Here is a 15,197-nt window from a genome sequence, read left to right as displayed (position 1 = left end):
ATACTTTGGCCACCTGATGGGAAGAACCTACTCATTGGAAATGACCCTGATTCTGGGAAAGATTGAAGGCGGGAGCAGAAGGGAACTACAGAGGATGAGATGGTTTGATGGCATCACCGACTCAATAGACATGAATTTAAGTAAGCTTTGGGAGTCAGTGATAGACAGGGAAGCCCGGCATTCTGCAGTTCATGGGGTCACAAAGTCGGACACAACTGAGTGACTGAACTGACTGACTGGTAGAAATGTTCCTTAATAATATCTTCAAAGTATTGGGTGCTTACTGTGGACCTTGGTGGTGGTGGTTTAGTTGCTAAGTTTTGTCTGACTCTTGCGAACTCATGCACTATAGCCCACCAGCCTCCTCTGTCTATGGGACTTCCCAGGGAAGAATACTGGAGTGGGTTGCCGTTACTATCACAAGGGGATCTTCCCGACCCAGCAATCAAACCCGGGCCTCCTGCATTGCAGGCAATTTTTTTTTTTTTTTTTTTACCAACTGAGCCTTACACTGTGCTAACCATATATTAATCATCACAATAACAGTCTGAGGTAGGAACTATAATTGTCTCATTTTACGTATGAAGATACTGAGGTTTGTTAAATTGCCCCAGGCTCCACGACTGAGTGAGCCTTTAAATAAGATTAGGCGTCTAAACAATTTATCAACAATTATGTAACTATGTTGCTGCTAGGAACACTGTATTGAGAGGACTGTCAGGCTTTCCTGTAGGCCGAGGAGAAATGCATTTTGTGATTGCTTAGCCATTTCAGCCATGAAGTTGGGGGTATCATCACACATGCTTGTTAGCCAACACCCATTCAACTATTTGGAGACAAAGATACAGAAGCAAACTGACATGGTCAAATAGCTCCAAAGCCAGGTCTATAAACATAGTCCTGCTAATGGCCATCTGCCTTTATCCCCCCTCCCACTGAAGGTAAAGTCAAGTTACATAAGCATTTCTCCTATGCTTTTCTTTTAAATGAGAAATAATCATTTTAACACCTATAATCAAGACAACTTTCAGACAACCTAGTTACTCTCATTGCCTCTGTGAAAGGGGATTCAAAACTCTGAAAGGAGAGCTCCAAGAAAGTGGCATTTGTGATGAAATAGAAGATATGAAATTAATCATTTTCAGGAAACTTGCAAGGCAATATATTTCTTATATTATGTATATAATAATCTACATTACAGGTACTGTACACACACTTCAATGGACCATTTATTTTCTGATTGTTTGTTATATGGTACTATATTAGCATAGTGTGGAAGATTTGAGGTAGAAAAGTGAGGTGTTTTTTATGTCTACTTTAAGCTGTTAGTTTTACTGTGTCTCGGGATGTGGAGGATCGTCTTGTAGTCAAATCAAGCTATAAAGACTAAATTGAATTATCCCCATGGAACAGCTGTTAAATCTCCAGGGAGTGGGCAGGTCCCACAAGAAAGGAATGATGAATTGCAATGGGGATGCTGCAGAAATGCAGCCTGCCAGAGAGGGTTCTGTGCTGGATGTGGCTTGTGCTTCTTGAATTACCTTTTGTAACTGATGGGTATTACCTTAAATTTGTTGCCTGATTTGTTGATTCCCTGAGTCTCCTGCTCAACTCCAAACTTTTCCAAACTCAGTAACTGCGAGAGTCTGTGAATACTAGCAAAGGACAAAAACGTCATCCTTCTCAAAAGCCCTTACTTAGCACATCTGTGGTTAGTGACTTGCAACAAAGCTGATTTTGTAGTTGATACCATGTCTTTGGGGGAAACTGTAAGCCTGAGTAGGGGAATAAAACTGTTTGTACGTGTAATTAATGGTGCAAACAATTCCTTTCCATGTGGAATTCCTAAAGAAAAAAGACGAAGTGTATAAATGTGTATGTGTGTGTGTGTGTGTGTGTGTGTAGTGATAGGAAATTTCACCTAAGCAAGGTGATAGAAGCAATTTGGGAGAAAAATAATATGTTTATCCCACCCTTTAAATTGAGAAGTTTAACACTAATGGTTCTTTATCTGCAAAGAACCAAAACTTATTTAATTCCCCCCAAGTGCATTAATGATAAAATAGATTATTTATGATTCATATTAATAATACTGCCAATTAAACTCTGAGAAATAAAGTATGGTAGTGAAATTTTTGGTAGCTTGGTAAGTGCTACCATATTTTAAAATCAACAAAACATTTATTAAAATTGTAGCTAATGATCCTCTCCAAAAAGGAAATGATGAAAGCTATCAATATTCATAAATTCATGGGATTTTTCCCTCCTTAATCTCCCTGACTTCCCTTTTTTTGCTCTGTATATTCAATGACTTATTATTTAATATATCTTATCATTTAATATGTTTTCAAACATGATTGATGTGTGGAGTTTTCTATGAATGTTGCCAAAGTGTAATAGGGAAGACAAATCTGACTTCATATTGGATCTGTTTCTTTTCCTTTAACTTTTATTTTCTGCTGCTTTTACTACAAGTTAAGAATGTTGTCCATAGCCTGAAATATACAGGAGAGCCCGTTCTCAATGCTCTGCTCATTAAAGATATAACATTTTTTCGTTCATATAGATAAAACTTGCCAAACAGAGAATAACATCTGTCTCATTGGAGGTTTGAGGAACACCATGATCTGACCTATGTGGACAGCTGCAATACAAAGGATTTTCACACCAACAAGTGTGCAACCAGCTCATTCCCTCCTATTTTAGCATTAAAAAGTCTAAATTTTAGCTTGGAGAAGATGGTTCTTTGGGGCTCCTAGATCTGCTGGCTTTCTGAAGAAAGTCGCTATTCCTTGCCCCAAGGCCTCATCTCTCCATTTATTGGCCTATTGTGGGGCAAACAGCACAAGCTTGGACTTGATAACAATATTGGTTTTATTTATATCTAAGGCTCAGGTTCTCACACTTTTGAAGCCAGTTTGTGAACAATGAAAGTAGCAATGTTTCATTAAGTTCCTTGTGTTCCAATTTGTGATTCCAACTCTTCCCACAATGTTCTGTTCTCTTTTCAGGTGCATTGACATTCATGATATTAGTCTAAGCTAAACTAGCTCAGTTGGTAAAGAATCCACCTGCAATGCAGTAGACCCAGGTTCAACTCTTGGGTCAGGAAGATCCTCTGGAGAAGAGATAGGATACCCACTCCAATATTCTTGGGCTTCCCTTGTGGCTCAGCTGGTAAAGAATCTGCCTGCAATGCAGAAGACCTGGGTTTGATCCATGGGTTGGGAAGATCCCCTGGAGAAGGGAAAGGCTACCCACTCCTGGAGAATTCCATGGCCTGGAGAATTCCATGGACCGTATAGTCCATGGAGTCACAAAGAATCAGACACGACTGAGTGTCTTTCACTTTCAAACTCCTAGTAGTATGTGACCCCACTGTTTTTGCAGATTAAACTCAATGAAATGGGTATGTTATGAAATATTTGGGGGGAATAATATTGAGGAGCAATGGGCAGAAGTATGCTTTCCTGACCTACGCCTAAACAACATGTCATCAGCTAGTTAGTGCTTAGGTTAATTAGTTAACGAATAACATTAGGACTTCCTAACTTGGTAGCTCAGTTGGTAAAGAATCTGCCTGCGATGCAAGAGACTGTGGTTCAATTCCTGGGTCAGGAAGATCTGTTGGAGAAGGGATAGGCTATCTATTCCAGTATTCACGGACTCCCCTGGTAGCTCAGCTGGTAAAGAATCTGCCTGCAATGTGGATTAGTTGATTAGTTAATTAGTTAATGAATAACCTTGGTACATATGGGTAACATTGCCCAAAGCCTGGAGCCTGAGCCTGGGACAAGCCTTTTAAAATATTATAGACTTTAACCAAACTGTGATTTTCCATAAGCAAGGCTGTTTCTCACGCTGGAATCCAATGGCAACTTAAAAAAAAAAAGTGTTAATATATGGAACCTCCAAACATAAAATATTTTTTACACATTATACTTATCAAGGAAAATAAATCAAGATCATTTAAATTACAACTTTTCCAGGTAGTCTAGTGATCAGATTGCAAGGAGAAGCAGCATCTACTAGTCAATGATAAGGGGGTCTAGTCTTGTGAAAGCTTTTACAATACTGTTAGTTTAATGGACCTCTGCTTCTAGCAGGATGGAGTAGTATGATTTTCTCTATTTCTCCCACTAAGTACAACTAAAAACTCTAACATTATATATAAATAAAACCAAGGAAACTTCTAAATGGTGGAAAGAAGAAAGCAAGCATATCTTGGGATCTTGAGACCCAAGGAGCAACATTAAAAATTTAACCTCTGTTCTTCAAAATGCCCAAGTTTTTAACAACAGCAATAAGTAGACAAATATATAATTCACCAGGAATAGAATTTAATAGAATCTGTGGTTCTTTTGCTGCATTTCTCAGGGATAAAAAAAGAGATTCATTCAACCCAGTATAGATTGCAAGCCCCGCCCACAGATGGCACAAACTCATAGCCAGGAATATAGAATTCAGTAGGTAGGGACCTCTAAAACATTTGTTTCCCCCAATTACACAGTTCATACCCACTCACTCCCTACTGTGCCTCCCTCTCTCCAATTTCACCTTGGAGTCTATTTAGACATCCAAGAGTGTGATGTAAACGTATTATGAGGAAGTGCCAGGTGTATGATGGGGAAAGCAAGTCTTAACCACATTAAAGTGTTAGAAATCATCGAGCTGGAATGGATGCTGACTTACCACAGTATAGATCTGATGCTTTCGCCTTTTAGCCAAGTCAATTATGTTTACTCCATTGTAGTAAAGGTTTTCAATACATCCATGGAAGTTTTTCTTTAAAAAGGTCCCAGGTTTGCCTGGTACTGGAATTCCTCCAAAACTAAGCTTTATGGGAAAAAAAAAAAAATCAACTTTTAGTTATAAGCTCTAAAAAAGGAGTAAAGGAAAAGGAAAGTAAGCAAGTGAATTTCAGTAGATTCAATTGTAGCATGAGCCAAGTGGCTCAAATAATTATAGATGCCACTTGATTACACATTTAAAAGGATACTGATTAGGCCACGTAAAAATAACTATAATTGCTTGCCTTTTAAGAGCTTATTTTACAAAACTATTTTACATCCTTTCTGAACCCTTCTAATACTAAATACAACAATAATTTACAGAAGGAAGAAAAAAGCAAAGAAAATCAACATCTTTATATTTATCTCTTATGCAAATATCTTAGTACAATCAAAGTAAAACCAAGGGACAAACAAAATATACCTCTATTCAGGCCTAGTTTATTCTGTACTGTATCAAAAACACCTTATCAACACAGCTGTTATGGAAATATTTTATAAAGATGAAAAATAGGAAACAATTCAAATATCTCATACATTTATTTAGAGGGAAAAATTGAGAATTGATATAATGGACTCCTACTTAGTTTTCAATAATGGTGCTTAGAAAACATTTGTTGTAAAGTGGAAAATGAGTGGAATGTTGATTTAAAAATGCAGGAGTTATAGTTGGGAGTAAGGTATGATGTCAATAACAAAAAATGGGCTTACAATTTAGATTGAAGAAATAACACTGAACTATTAATGGCAGTTGTCTCTGGGAAAGCAATGGAATACTATTTATATTTACCACTTCCCTTTCCAGTACAAATTACTTTTGGAAAGAAAATATTCTTTTTAAAACAAACCTGATCTGTTATGAATATTCTTCCTATTTTAAAACAGAAGCAGAGTAGTTTCTATCATCAGGTTTATCCCAATACCATTTAGTGAGTAACCCAGTTTTTCTTCACTGCTATGAAATGTTACCTTCAGCATATAATACATAAATCGTATGAATGCTTGAGTATATTTCAGAAAGATTTGTTCTCCCAGTGGAAATGTCTTCTTATATGAATAGCTACAGATTAAGCAAAGGCTGTTTACAGATGTCTACTTTTTCCCCCATAAATTCCACACTATTTTTAAAAATTATTTCTTTATACATTTATGATAAGAATTATTAACCCTGCTGCTCATGTCTATTTTCTATTATTTTACTCTAAGATAATTATTTTATATTTTGCCTTTTTAATTTTAAAACTTAATTTCAGAATAATTTTATTTAAAATAGTCTATTGGAAGTTTGAGAATTAATATGGAATTTGTTATTTCCATGAACACATTTACTTAATGAAGAATGTTGTTTTTTAAATATTTCATCTTCCTATATAAGAATTCAGTGTCTTTTACTATTTTCAAAATATTTTTGGTAAGGCCTCTCACCTAAGGTTATTATTTTACTTTTCTCATTCACATATTCATCATCAACTTAATTCCACTGAATTTCAAGCTTTTAACAATTTCCACTGTATGAAATCTAAAAAACATATTATGCAAATATCAGATCATTATGCTATATGAAACCAGAGTAACATTATATGTCATTTATATCTCAATAAATTCCAGTGTAAATTCCTTGTTTTTTATTAATTAAAAATTTTATTAAGAAAATTATATGCCTCTCCTATTGTTTTATCTATCCAGACACCTGTATATTAAATAATATATTTTTTAGCTAATTTCATTGAACTTTTGAAGGTACTCATCATATGAAATACTTAAAATACTTTCCTCTTTTTACAAGCCAATTTTTATACATTTTTTTGTTTCATTGTCCTCAGCAAAACTTTCTAAAATATAGCCAAAACAACAATAAACAATAATTATGGTATAGAACATTAGGAAAAAAAATAAAAAACAAACAAAAATAACAGTATTTTTGTATACTTCCCAGTATATACTGATTCTGATTCCACGTCACATTAAAGAGATAATTCTAATCCCATTTTCCACATAAATTATTTAGTTGCTTACTTATTTATTATTTGTTTGAAATGAGGAATGAATGCTCAGTTTTATTCATTGATTGATGTTTCAAAAATTCATGTGACAGAATACAGAGTATTTTGCATTTAATCTGTTGGTAGGTTGAATTATATTAATAGATCATAAATTAATAGATTCTCTTTGATTGAACCACATGTATGTTCTATTTGCCTTGAAATACATGTGCTCCCACTTTAAATTGTAAATGAGTTTCAGCTCTAGTTTTCTTTTGCCAAGTATTTAGATCAAGTCTAAATTTGTCTTTAAGTAAAACTCTGCAAATTTTATCTTTAACTCTACTTAAAAATGATTCATAACTCTTGAGACATATTCTGGAAAACAAAAAAAAAGTGAGTTTGTCAATTCTAAAAATACTTTGTAAAAACATTGCTTCGATAATTTCCTTGTTGATTTATTGCAGTATTCCGATATTTTCAATTTGAGTCATTTGTATTAAAAAAGATTCATTTCCCTTTTGTAAATTGCATAAATCAAATCTGTAAGGTAAAAACAGAGTTGACTATTTGTTACTTTTATTTATTTTTTAGAACACTTTATTATGTTAGAGCAGCTTTTGTTTCACAGCAGAATTGAGAGGGAGGTAGAGAGTTTTCCCACATACTCTGTGCCCCCAAACATGCATAGTCTCCTCTCCCATTGACAAGAGCTTCCATCAGTGGTTTGTTTCAACTGGTAGACCTACATTCACACATAACGATCACCCAAAGTCCATAGCATACATTATGTTTTACTTTTGGTAGTGTACATTCTATGGGTTTGGACAAATGTATTATTACATGCATCCACCAGTACAGTATCATATAGAACAATTTCACTGCTGTAAAAATCCTCTTTGCTAATTCATCTTTCCCCCAGCCCCTGATTCCAATCCCTGGGAACCATTGATCTTTTAACTGTGTCAATAGTTTCACCTTTTTCAGAATGTCATATTGTTGGAATTACACAGTAAGTAACCATTTCAGATTGGCTTCTTTCACTTAATAATATGAATTTAAGGTTTCAAAATATCTTTATATGGTTTGAAAGTTCATTTATTTTTTTAGCATTGAATAATATTCCATTGCCTGTATGTAGCACAGTTTGTTTGCACATTCACTTGCAGAAAGACATCTTCATTGCTTCCAAGTTTTGACAGCTATGGATAAAGCTGCTGTAATCACTAATGTTGAGGTTTTGTGTGGACCTAAGTTATTATTCTTTTTATAATTTTAAATATATAATGAAAATTTTGTTCATATTTTGGGTCACCTTCAATTTGTGAAAAAAAATAATGTTCTTCACTCAGCTGTGATTTAAGAAAACATTAGGGCAATATTCAAAAAAGATAAAACAATTTTTTAAAAAATTAAGTAGCAAAAAAGAAAAAGAAACATGTTTGAAGGACTTGGAGTAGAGAATTTTTAAGTCAAACAGTAGGGAGGAGAGTATATATTACAAAATCGTAATTTCCCATTTCATCAAGGAAAGAAAACTCTAGTCTGGGTGGAAGATATTAGGACAAATTAGTGGAGACAAAAGTACCATAGATTACATACTGTGGGACCTGTCTTTTTGCTTCTTTTTGGGAGACTGAAACCTGATTAGTGAATGGAGTCAATGTGGATGAAGATCACAAGACAGATTTTGGAAAATGCAAGGAGTTATTTCTCCCCTGATTCCCACAACAGCGATGCCTGTAAGCCTGTTAAAAATGCTTCAAATTTATCATGGCCTCAGAGTGAAACTTAGCTGCAAGAGAGACAGGTTAGCAACAGCTATAAGAAGTAGCAGCATAGAGGTTTCTGAGGGTTGGTTCTTAATGGCCTGATCACTGGAGCACTGTATGAGGTAGACTGCTGAGGTCCCCTGGGCCATGAAAGCAGGATGGGGAATATGGATGGACTGAGGTCCTCAGTGAGTGTGTAAAGTCATACTAGCTCATTTGGAGGTCCAAATGTTCAGGTGACTAGACCTCACAGCCTGAAGCCATCGCAGGTACCATGGACAATGGCTACAGAAGCAGACACTTTATACCCATGCAAGGCTATCCACAAGGCCCCAGTCACTGATTAGTGCATGGAAATGAAAAGAAGGAGCAAGAAGAAACCCCATATAACTCAGTACATACAAAATAGTGCAGTAAATTTTAAATAGGCACTAACTAAATTTCAAATAGGCACTAACATTCTAACCTATCATCTAACCTATCATCAAGGTTAGATTTTTCTGCTACAAAGGAATCAGGGACTGGTGAATATATTAAATTCATGTGGGGAAAGAAGCAAAATTGTATTTCTGCATGTCTGAGTGTGAGTGTAAATTTCCAACCTGTTTTATATTTTAAATTTTTCGAGTAGTTGAGAATTTGAAATTATAATTATACTATTGAATTATAGATTTAGTTCATTAACAGATAAGTTAGAATGGAAAAACGTTTTCATATATTACTGATTTTCTTTCCTATGTCTCTAGCAGTAATTTTTCTAAATACTTCATAAATACTTGTAAGCTATACTTGTGTACTTTTAATTGTACATTACTAGTCATATCCCTTAAATAATTTGCATTTATAACTTTACCTTATTTATTATAATTGCAAGAACAAAAGTCAAAATCTTGCTTTAAATTATGTTTTTATCCAGCAAGTCACCCAGACTAAGATAACTGCTGTGCATGACCCGGGATGGTCAAATGATTATAGAAATTATTTGCAAAAAATGAATATTGATCATTTTTAAACTGTTCTCCTGCTTAGCTCAGCTGGCATCTTAGTTTCACTCAAATTCTGAACACTAGCTTTTCTCCTTGAACTCTGCCCATTAGATTACTCATCTAGCAAACCTAACTGGAAAAGCAATGACCACTTCCTTTAGCCTGGCTCCTGATCCCTGAATCCTAGAAAACATGCAACTCACATCAGGACAGTATCAGTCAACATCTAATTGCTAGAAATAAGCTTTTTTTTTTTTTTGCATTTGATTGACTATTTAGTATACATACATATCTGTTCCTTATAGGCATTTTAAATTAAGGGCCACAAAAATTGGTATTTGTTGTAGTTGTTTAGTCACTAAGTCTTATCTGACTCTTTGTGACCCCATGGACAGTAGCCCACCAGGCTCCTCTGGCTATGGGTTCTCCAAGCAATAATACTATGGAGTGGATTGCCATTTCCTTCTCCGGGGTATCTTCCTGACCCAGGATTAATCCTGCATTGACAGGTGGATTCCTTGCCACTGAGCCATCAAGGAAGCCCCCAAGTAATTTTTACAACAGTTTTCATAGTTTTAATCTTAATTTTTATTTTCAACAGTACTAATTTTTCTATCTCTGCTTTAAGTTTGCATAAATTTAATTGATGTGTCTTTATCCCAAATTCCAACTTTAAAAAAATAACCATTTTGGTGTTTTCTGCCATAAGAGTGTTAATTGCAAAGCACACATGCCTGGTGTTTGTTTATTAAGCAAATATGAGACTATTAACCATCTGAGGAAATTTAGAAAAATTTTAACTGTATTACTACAACCATAAGGATGATCAATTTTGCTTTGTTCTATTGTTCTTACTAATTTTTGATTATTTCCTCTTTTATGATTTTTGCTATGTAGACTGTGTAATGTTTAGACTTTTTAAAAAATTGACTTAGAAAATAATCCCTAGTACATGGATGCAATTGCAAAAATGACAGAATGATCTCTGTTCATTTCCAAAGCAAACCATTCAATATCATGGTAATCCAAGTCTATGCCCCGACCAGTAACACTAAAGAAGCTGAAGTTGAGCAGTTCTATGAAGACCTACAAGACCTTCTAGAACTAACACCCAAAAAAGATGTCCTTTTCATTATAGGGGACTGGAATGCAAAAGTAGGAAGTCCAGAAACACCTGGGGTTACAGGCAAATTTGGCCTTGGAGTATGCAATTGAGAGGGTAACAGGCAGGAAGGCCAGGGGTCTCCAAACAGAGGAAATAGCCTGCAAGTGTCAGACATTTTTCTCTCTCTTGAGCACCAGGAGGAAACAAACTAGCGATATTTTTTCCTTCTCTATACAAATTTAAAAGGAGGTTTCTCTTAAAATACAGTGTTTCCATAATGACACCTGGTTTCACCTGAAGTTAACTATTCACAAACCTAGAGATAACCAATGCCTTTTTATTATGGAAATACTTGTCTTAAGCTATGCTAATGTACTATGCATTTATCCCAAACTCTAGCTTCAAGTCAGTTCCACCTCTTGGCTCACACTTTATCTTTATCATACTTGATAAACCAGTATGTTATATTCAGATATTGTTCCCCTAATCTATGTAAATGAAACTATATGTATGGTGGTCTGCCCTTCTTCAGGATTCAAGTTAATCATTTTATGGCCCAGGATAAACCATTTGGTGCCAAGATTATTCCAAAATGCATGTTATGGGTGAGGGGCCTGGTGCCATTCTGAATTTTAAGACATTCCTTTCTTTCATTAACAGACTGCTAGTGACTATATAACATCCAGCTGAAGACTAGCAGGAGAGCACTCTTTCTGCCCCCTTCTGATGCCTATGTCAGAGGCTTTCTCTATCTCCTTTATACTTTAATAAAACTTTATTACACAAAAACTCTGAGCAATCAAGCCTCATCTCTGGCCCTGGATTGAATTCTTCTCCTCTGGGGACCAAGAATCCTGGCGTCTTTGCATGATTCAACAACAACCTTTCAGAAGGAAGCAGGGCAATGGTCAATAGAGTTCTACCAAGAGCACACACTGGTCATAGCAAACACCCTCTTCGAACAATACAAGAGCAGACTCTACACATGGACATTACCAGATGGTCAACACCGAAATCAGATTGATTATATTCTTTGCAGCCAAAGATGGAGAAGCTCTATACAGTCAGCAAAAACAAGACCAGGAGCTGACTGTGGCTCAGACCATGAACTCCTTATTGCCAAATTCAGACTGAAATTGACAAATGTGGAAAAAACCACTAGACCATTCAGGTATGACATAAATCAAATCCCTTATGACTATACAGTGGAAATGAGAAATAGATTTAAGGGACTAGATCTGATAGACAGAGAGCCTGACTGAAGAACTATGGACAGAGGTTCGTGACATTGTACAGAAGATGGGAATCAAAACCATCGCCAAGAAAAAGAAATGCAAAAAACCAAAATGGCTGTCTGAAGAGGCCTCACAAATAGCTGTGAAAAGAAGGGAAGTGAAAAGCAAAGGAGAAAAGGAAAGATAAACCCATTTGAATGTAGAGTTCCAAAGAATAGCAAGGAGAGATAGAAAGCCTTCCTCAGCAATTAAAGCAAAGATATAGAGGAAAACAGTAGAATGGGAAAGACTGGAAATCTCTTCAGGAATTAGAGACACCAAGGGAACATTTCATGCAAAGATGGGCTCAATAAAGGACAGAAATGGTAGGGACCTAATAGAAACAGAAGATATAAAGAAGAAGTGGCAAGAACACACAGAACTGTACAAAAAAGATCTTAATGACCAGATAATCATGATGGTGTGATCACTCAACTAGAGCCAGACATCCTGGAATCTGAAGTCAAGTGGGCCTTAGAAAGCATCACTATGAACAAAGCTGCTGTAGGTGATGGAGTTCCAGTTGAGCTATTTCAAATCCTGAAAGATGATGCTGTGAAAGTGCTGCACTCAATATGCTAGCAAATATGGAAAACTCAGCAGTGGCCACGGGACTGGAAAAGGTCAGTTTTCATTCCAATCCCAAAGAAAGGCAATGCCAAAGAATGTTCAAATTACCACACAATTGCATTCATCTAACATGCTAGTAAAGTGATGCTTAAAATTCTCAAAGCCGGGCTTCAGAAATACATGAACCGTGAACTTCCAGATGTTCAAGCTGGTTTTAGAAAAGGCAGAGGAACCAGAGATCAAATTGCCAACATCCGCTGGATCATGGAAAAAGCAAGAGAGTTCCAGAAAAACAACTATTTCTGTGTTATTGACTATGCCAAAGCCTTTGACTGTGTGGATCACAATAAACTGTGGAAAATTCTGAAAGAGAATGGAATACAAGACCACCTGACCTGCCTCTTGAGAAACCTGTATGCAGGTCAGGAAGCAACAGTTAGAACTGGACATGGACCAACAGACTGGTTCCAAATAGGAAAAGGAGTACATCAAGGCTGTATGTTGTCACCCTACTTATTTAACTTATATGCAGAGTACATCCTGAGAAACGCCAAGCTGGATGAAGCACAAGCTAGAATCAAGATTGCTGGGAGAAATATCAATAACCTCACATATGCAGATGACACTACCCTTATGGCAGAAAGTGAAGAAGAAGAAATTAAAGAGCCTCTTGATGAAAGTGAAAGAGGACAGTGAAAAAGTTGACTTAAAGCTCAACATTCAGAAGACTAAGATCATGGCATCCAGTCGCATCACTTCATGGCAATTAGAGGGGGAAACAGTGGAAGCAGTGTCAGACTTTATTTTTCTGGGCTCCAAATTCACTACAGATGGTGATTGCAGCCATGAAATTAAAAGATGCTTACTACTTGGAAGGAAAATTATGACCAAACTAGACAGCATATTGAAAAGCAGAGACATTACTTTGCCTACAAAGGTCCGTCTAGTCAAGGCTATGGTTTTTCCAGTGGTCATGTCTGGATGTGAGAGTTGCACTCTAAAGAAAGCTGAGCACAGAGGAATTGATGCTTTTGAACTGTGGTGTTGGAGAAGACTCTTGAGAGTCCCTTGGACTGCAAGGAGATCCAACCAGTCCATCCTAAAGGAGATCAGTCCTGGGTGTTCATTGGAAGAACTGATGTTGAAGCTGAAACTCCAATACTTTGGCCACCTGATGCGAAGAGCTGACTCATTTAAAAAGACCCTGATGCTGGGAAAGATTGAGGGCAGGAGAAGGGGATGTCAGAGGATGAGATGGTTGGATGGCATCACTGACTCAAAGGACATGGGTTTGGGTAAACTCTGGGAGCTGGTGATGGACAGGGCGGCCTGGCGTGCTGTGGTTCGTGGGGTCGCAAAGATCTGGACATGACTGAGCAACTGAACTCACTGACTGATGGTTATCTAACTTTTTAGACTACAGTTTTGGGTTATTGTCTAGGAAGCCCAGATTTTTTTTTGTTCAATCCCTACTTGCTTTGAATTTTGATTACCAAAGCTATTGTCATGGGCTTCACAGGTGGCACCAGTACTAAAGAACCTGCCTGCCAACATAGGAAAGGTAAGAGACAGTGGTTCAATCTTGGGTCGGGAAGACCCCCTGAAGGACATCCCCTGGAGGAGTGTGATAAAATGAAATTACAGGATGATATTCTGTAATCTGTATTAAAACTATTTCACCAATAACTCAAGCACAAGTAGAGTTTACTGAATTTCAAGAGTTACAAGCACCAGGAAAGGGTATTGGTAAAGCTATTAAAAACAAAACAAAGCAACAACAAAAACACCTGAGGAGTTCACAGATGGTGCTAGTGGTAACAAATCTGCCTGCCAGTGCAGGAGACATGAGATGCGGATTCTGTCCCTGGGTCAAGAACATCCCCTGGAGGAGGGCATCGCAACATACTCCAGTATTCTTGCCTGGAAAATCTCATGAATAGAAGAGCCTGGCGGGCTACAGTCCACAGGGTAGCAAGAGTCAGATACCACTGAAGTGACTTATCACACACACAAGCTACTATTACTATTATTAATTAATCTGCCCATATATTTTTCCACTTTGAAACACTTTTTAAAGGAAATTCTATTTTGTGGCAACTTGTTACAAAATTGCATAAATTTGTATCAGCTTTCACAGGGAAATGGTTAAAATCACTGTCTCTGGAGCTTCTCTTGCCGGAAATAAACCCAGATCTTTCTAGTACTTTCTATAGGACCTTGGGCAAAATACCTAACTGTTATGAGATTAATTTTCCTTTTACATAAAATGAGGATAATGATAATACTGATCTCATATAAAAAATATAGCTTGATTGGATTAATATGAGAATTAAAAGGCTTCCTGTCAAGGGTCAAGCACTTACTATACAGCATGAGGAACTGTATTCAATATGTAATAACCAACAATAGAAAATAATCTGGAAAAGAATTCTGAAAAAGAGTACACACACCCCTCCCCCACACACACGTATAAAATTTTCCTGTACATCTTAAATTAACACACTATAAATCAACTATATTTCAAAAAAAAAAACAAGATCTCCTACCCTGAGGCCTTCTGAAGGATTCTTGGCATATTACCTTCGCTGTTTGCAGAATTGTTCTTCCCAGCAGCAACACTTCAATTAAGAGGTTCTTCCAAAATGGTACTTTGCAATTTTATTTTCAACAATTTCTGAATAAAAGCTATATGGATACTAACTTTGCTAATATTTTGCA

General features: G+C 36.4%; 1 protein-coding gene across 1 annotated transcript in view; it reads right to left on the bottom strand.

Moving 5' to 3' along the window:
• Positions 1-15,197, bottom strand: part of CNTNAP5 (contactin associated protein like 5) — a 1,040,194-nt gene that overhangs the window by 511,956 nt on the left and 513,041 nt on the right. The window contains exon 7 of the mRNA XM_027562987.1: positions 4,693-4,836. Within this exon, the coding sequence (XP_027418788.1) occupies positions 4,693-4,836 (144 nt within the window). The remainder of the gene's footprint in view (positions 1-4,692; positions 4,837-15,197) is intronic.

This window comes from Bos indicus x Bos taurus, chromosome 2 (assembly GCF_003369695.1).
Source record: "Bos indicus x Bos taurus breed Angus x Brahman F1 hybrid chromosome 2, Bos_hybrid_MaternalHap_v2.0, whole genome shotgun sequence".
Classification (NCBI taxonomy): domain Eukaryota; kingdom Metazoa; phylum Chordata; class Mammalia; order Artiodactyla; family Bovidae; genus Bos; species Bos indicus x Bos taurus.
The sequence above is the reverse complement of the archived record's forward strand: the minus strand, read 5'-3'. Positions and strand labels throughout refer to the sequence as shown.